We start from the raw sequence: 6000 nt of genomic DNA on the forward strand, positions 1-6000 counted from the left end.
TAGAGTTTAAGACCTTTAGAACCACAAAGTTTTTTGACTCCATTGATTATGACAAAAGAGTATGTTAAATTAAGTCTAATTGGTAGCGTATAATTTTGACTTTCGGTCACTATTACTTTAAAATTTAAAATGAAATTTATTGAATTACAACAAAACTATAATAAATAATATCTAGATTTTTTCTTGTCTCATAGAGAGCTTTTTTCTGGTCCAAATCCTTGCGAAACAAATATGTTAAGTAAAGAGGACCCAGTCTCACCTAAATTGCGTCGTTAGCATTCAACACAAAAACATGTCCCTTTCCCAACATGGTGACCCAATTTCACTTTCACAAATAAATAAATAAATAGGAGTTTCAAATTTTCAATTTAAATGTCTTCTCATTTGATTTCGTGTTTCATCTTCTTAGAAATAGTCAACACTATACAAGACTCTAGATTAATTGTAATATTGATTACATGCATGTATAATCCAATTTTTATTATTAAATAAATAAATAAATATGACTTCCTTAGACACTTGATTTCAATCATTTTATATCCTTTCCTAATAATTATTTGGTTTAAATAATTAAGGATAGATATTATTCATCAATTACCTTGTAACCTAGTTTAATGAATTGCGAGCCATCACTAAAACTTATATAGATAGGAGCCCACTAGCTTCGTTTACGTGTATCTAAAGCTACTGAATAAATATAGTAAATCGATCGGAAGATGGTCAAAAACACTTGGCCATTTACCTGTTTCCCAAACTAAAACTTCACCGTCCAATTAGTAACTATTGACTCAATTGTCAGTCAAGGCGTCAAATTAATCTAGTACTATAACACTGATATTATCATAATGTGATATCATTTACTTTGAACCAAGACCAGTAATTAGTTCAGTACGAGAGATGTGTAGCTAACTAGCTAATTACTCATTTAAGGAATTTCAAATGGTAAAGTTATTAGTATAGAATTTGAAGAAGCAAGCTCATTCCTAATATAATTTTATAATAATGAATAGATGTACAGATTAAATAAAATCTTATCTTATTTGGCTTTTTGTAAAAGTGAAGAGATGAGTTAAGTGGACTACAACGTAAGCAAAAGTGGTTTGGTGAGTCATTTATATTTATCTTTGGACGTTGCATGATCGATCATCTTATAATCCTAAAAACAGAAAACACGTAAAGGAAATGACACTGTTAATTTCACTGCGGACCAACTTTTACAAAAAAAAAAAATAAAGTGAAGGAAAATTAATTACACACCTTAGCTTAATTAATTTGACCAAATGGACTTCAGCAGTGAAAAGTGAGAATATAGTTATAAACGTATTCAATAGTATTTACAGACTCCCGTCAAACATTTTTATATTCAAAGATATAAATAGTGTATTATTTGTGTTGATATTTTTAATTATTATAAAAAATATGTATAGAAAATCATTATCAAATACATTAATAATATAGTAAAATCTTATTATAGAGAGATAGGAGAATAATATATACACGTAATATATTAAAAATAATCGAAAAAGAGTGTTAATTGAATAATTTCGATATTCATTAGTATATAATAAAAAATCCATGGACTTTAATGCATAACCATTTCGTAAGCTAAAAAAAAGTATAGAGCATCATTCACTTTTTACCCCTCAAATTAAATCGTTATTCAATAATGTTTTTTATCCTAATTTGTTTATACTTTAACCTCTCTTCAATAAAGTAGGTCATACTTTGGCTAATTCCAAGATAATATATTATCTGACAACTCATTTTTCTTACGGCGTATGCGTGTATGTGGCATGAAAAAAATATAACTATTAAATTTATTTGAACATTCTTTTAGAGGATGAATATTACGATATTCTAATTATTTTTTGAGACGTAAGCAATTTATAATAATAAAAATATTTGATCCTCTATTTATTTCCTTGATCCTCCAAATGTGAATAAAGGAAAAATACAATCACCATTATTGTCCTACTTTTATGTGTTTTGTCCATAACTATTAATTGTGAAAGCTATTTTCTTTCATTAATTTCACTATTTTACTATATAGAGTCAAGGCTCGTATACAAATTTCAGCAAAAGTGGGTCCAATTTTGAATATCATGAACCCTTTTTAAAGAACAATCCGAGTCACCCTTATTCAGTAATATTAATATTTTATTTGATATTAATTGTTTTTAATTTAATAAAAAATTAAAGTGAAGACAATCTTTTAACATGGTGGGGTTAGGAGGATATAAAAAGCAAAATAAATTGTTTTTTACCGGAAAATTAAAAAACGTTGTTAATTTAGGATGTATTAAAGGGCAAATTTGCGTGGGACGTAAAAGCAGCGTAACTGACGCAAAAAGAAAGGGCGGTTCGTGGATATTCACGTCACGTCCGATTGTCTTTTTTTTTTGGCTTTTTAATGTAAATATTAAATTATTAAAGTGGGGGCCCCACATTTCCGTGTACGATTTGACTGTACGGCAACTAAGAAAAAATCACGCCACTTGTTTCTTTAATTAATACAATTATTTAAAGAATCCGATGAACAAAATATTCGTTTACTAATTAAAAATGGGTCCCATTCCAACTTTTGAGTACTCAATAATTTTGTAATTAGTTATTTAATTGAGGATATAATAAATAAAAAAAGTTGTATATCCTTACCTTTTATAATATCTTTTTGGGTGATCACAATATATATTACTCCTATATAAGTATAGTTTTTAGTTATTTATTCCCCTTATTTAGAAAGAAAAAGACTATTTATATATTGAACAATCCACAGTACTTTTTACTACATCAATTCATGTGGAAAGAAATTTTTTCAGAACCAACTTATCTTAAACTCACAAAGCAAGTTAAAATTTCAGAAATTGGTAATAGTCGTCATATCATTCTAAAGGAAAAAAAAAAGTAGTGGCGTGACATTCATGTGAAATGAAACTATCAAGGTAGTTTTTAAAGAAATAGGTTGTATAGAGATGGTGGAATTAATTTGTATTGATCAGTACTTGTCTTATTCACTAATATAATTTATTTCATTTATTGGCGTGCTGTCATGTTAGTTTCTCCTCTTAACAACTACCAAAAACGAACTCGTCTATATTTGATTGGTTGTGCATTTGCTTTATATATGGACCATAGTATAACAATTAAATTTTTATTCGCAAAAAGTTGATTAGTTTAGCTAATTAATTATACGTAGTAGTTGGATGTATGTATGTATGTCCTCTAATTTCCAGATAATAAATTACATAGTCTGTTATATATATATATCCAGCTTGTCTAGAAGATCTCTTATCCCAAAAGATGAAAATATTTGGTCATGGCTGTCTGGCAGTTCACTGTATATATCTTCTGAATTGTGATAGGGTTAAAGAATGGCAGTTGATCATCTGAGGTTTTTTGGGTTGGCCACGTGCTGCCCCTCTGCTGCAAGGCATGGATATATTACTACACGAACATTATTTGTTCACAATTTGTAAGACAAAAATATTTATGTGATTTGATGATCGATGTTAGCGAGAGTTAATTAAAATATATACGTGAAATTGATGATCATTAGAAAAAGAAATACTCCATAAATAATAAAATGCAAATAGTTATCATACTAAAGAGAGTGTAGAACGTACGTAGTAGAGTAGTGGGACATGAATAAATACATAATTGGTATAGTTGATTTGATTGTCCTATATATATATATATATATATCTATAGTAGGGGGTTTGGATTTTGGTGTCTCAGTTGACTTGTTCTTTTGTGATGTGAGGAATGGGGGAATTGTCTGCAGACAAGATTCATTTAATTTCTACACTTGTAATTAAACTCTCTCTTCAATTCCTTAATGGGACTCATAAATTAGTTTTAGCTTCTTTATCCTAATCGTAAATTAAAAGATTCAATGCTTTTTGTTATCAAAATACTTGTTTCCAACAAATTAATAACAAGAAGTATAACATAATATCCAAAAAGTGCTAGTACCATTTAGTCAATTTTAGAAAGAAGAATTGGATAGAATTGTAATGAATAATATTGTATGATTATTCTTTCTGTTGGTGTTATAATTATATTGAATGAGGAAAATATGTATCACGGAAACTTTGCTTGGAAAAGGATACCAAGCAGGGTAGGGTTGCCTTAACAAACACAACTTTTCCATGAGACATCACAATTCCAACGTTTCCACTACTTATTTTCGGCTCCTCCTTTTCTTTAATTCGGTTTCCATTTCACGCAACCCCACTTGTTCTTTTTCTCCCCCCTAAAATATCACCTTAATCATATCAATAAGCACTTTCAAATTCAAATCTAATTATCCTGCATTGGTTAGTAATGTGATTAGCCTTGTTTTTCTTTATATGCTATTTAGTAATCCAAGTTATAAATGAACAAGTATTTAATATTTTACTGTATATATCTTAATAATTACTTGTAAATTTGTTTGAGGATTAATTTTTATTTGACAGTGATATGATTCCATGAATTTGGCATGCACCGTAGTTTATAGGTATTCCATATGCCGAAGTTTCACTGGCTGTAATTTCATTTTGTTGTCTACAACACTATTTACTTGCTTCTCTATTACTCATTCCAATTAATCTAACATTCTTTGTTTAATTAATTAATGATTAAGCAAATTGGTGCGAATTACCGTCAAACCAATCCCTAGGTATACGTGTACTCTATCAATCTCAAATTTGTCTAAATACACATAATTAGTGAATGCTGCCTACAATTAAGACAATTTTCCCTAAATTACTTTCCCCCAAGCTTTGTCTTGTTTATGGTATTGGTAGGTGTCGTTAGTTATACGGTCCATTTGTACCTAGTAACCATTATTCTTTCAAAATTGAGTAATTAGGAAAAGTCTCTTGGGCAGAAAATTTGATACTTTTATATTATTATTTTTAACTTTTATATTTTTTAATTAAAAATGAAAAAAAATTAATTTATTTTAAAATTAAAAATTTCTAACCAAAATATGCGTATGTGTTTATGGTCAATTGTTTATTAGAATAAGTAGTGGGACTACGCTGTTTACTTCACTGACTCTAAGTCTAACCATAGAAATAATTCCACTTATCTTAAGTAAAAATAAAAATGTCAAAATTAAAAAGAACATCTATTTCGGTTTTACATATATAATAATAATGTAAATAAGTTTTGGATGGATGTGGTCAAATGTTTGCTTAATTAATTAATTAATGGAGTGAAATTAAGGTGAAAAAGAATTAGAAATGTGCACTAACAATAATTGTACCTGCCAAGTACGTCTATCTGTACCTCCCAACTATCCCTTGTTTGTTTAAAGGGAAGTTGCATCTATATAAAGCACCAACCTCCACACTCTTTCACCCTCAAAACACAGTTGTCTCATTCGTTGCAGGCTCCAACAAAAACATGAAGAAACTTATTCGACGTTTATCGCGTGTAGCTGATTCCTCCTCTAACTACTCCTTGCTCCGTTCTGAATCCTCTCGTCCCCGTCGCCTCCAATCCTTTCGTACCGGAAAGCTCAGATCCGGCACCGGAGTTCCTGAAGGACACCTCCCTGTTTACGTCGGTGATGAGATGGAGAGATTTATTGTAAGTGCTGATCTTTTAAACCATCCAATTTTCGTTGAGCTCTTAAATAAATCTGCTCAAGAGTATGGTTACGAACAGAGAGGTGTCCTTCGCATTCCCTGTCATGTTCTCATCTTTGAACGAGTACTTGAGGCTCTTCGGATCGGCGATGACCTTCAGGATCTTCTCACCGCTCTCTCCGATGACTTGCTGTAGCACAATTTTTTTTCTCTTTTATTTTGAATGAATTTGCTCTGCTTTTTTTTTTCCCCCTAGCGCGGTTAGGTAGAGCAGATCATGTTTTTTTCCCCTTTCTGTAAATATATATTCTGTCATGGAAAAGGTGGAGGAGAATTTCAGGTAGCATGAAAATGTGATTGACATATACTTATTTTGTTAACAATCAAGCTGCAATTCATCGTCTAATTAAATTAATTTTGAAAA

General features: G+C 30.0%; 1 protein-coding gene across 1 annotated transcript; it reads left to right on the plus strand.

The window, feature by feature from the left end:
* The first annotated feature begins 5232 nt into the window (after positions 1–5232).
* On the plus strand, positions 5233–6000 carry LOC101255313 (auxin-responsive protein SAUR71). Its single transcript, XM_004243925.5, has one exon. It carries the CDS (start codon positions 5392–5394, stop codon positions 5770–5772), a length of 381 nt encoding a protein of 126 aa, XP_004243973.1. The 5' UTR covers positions 5233–5391; the 3' UTR covers positions 5773–6000.

This window comes from Solanum lycopersicum, chromosome 7, assembly GCF_036512215.1.
Source record: "Solanum lycopersicum chromosome 7, SLM_r2.1".
NCBI lineage: Eukaryota > Viridiplantae > Streptophyta > Magnoliopsida > Solanales > Solanaceae > Solanum > Solanum lycopersicum.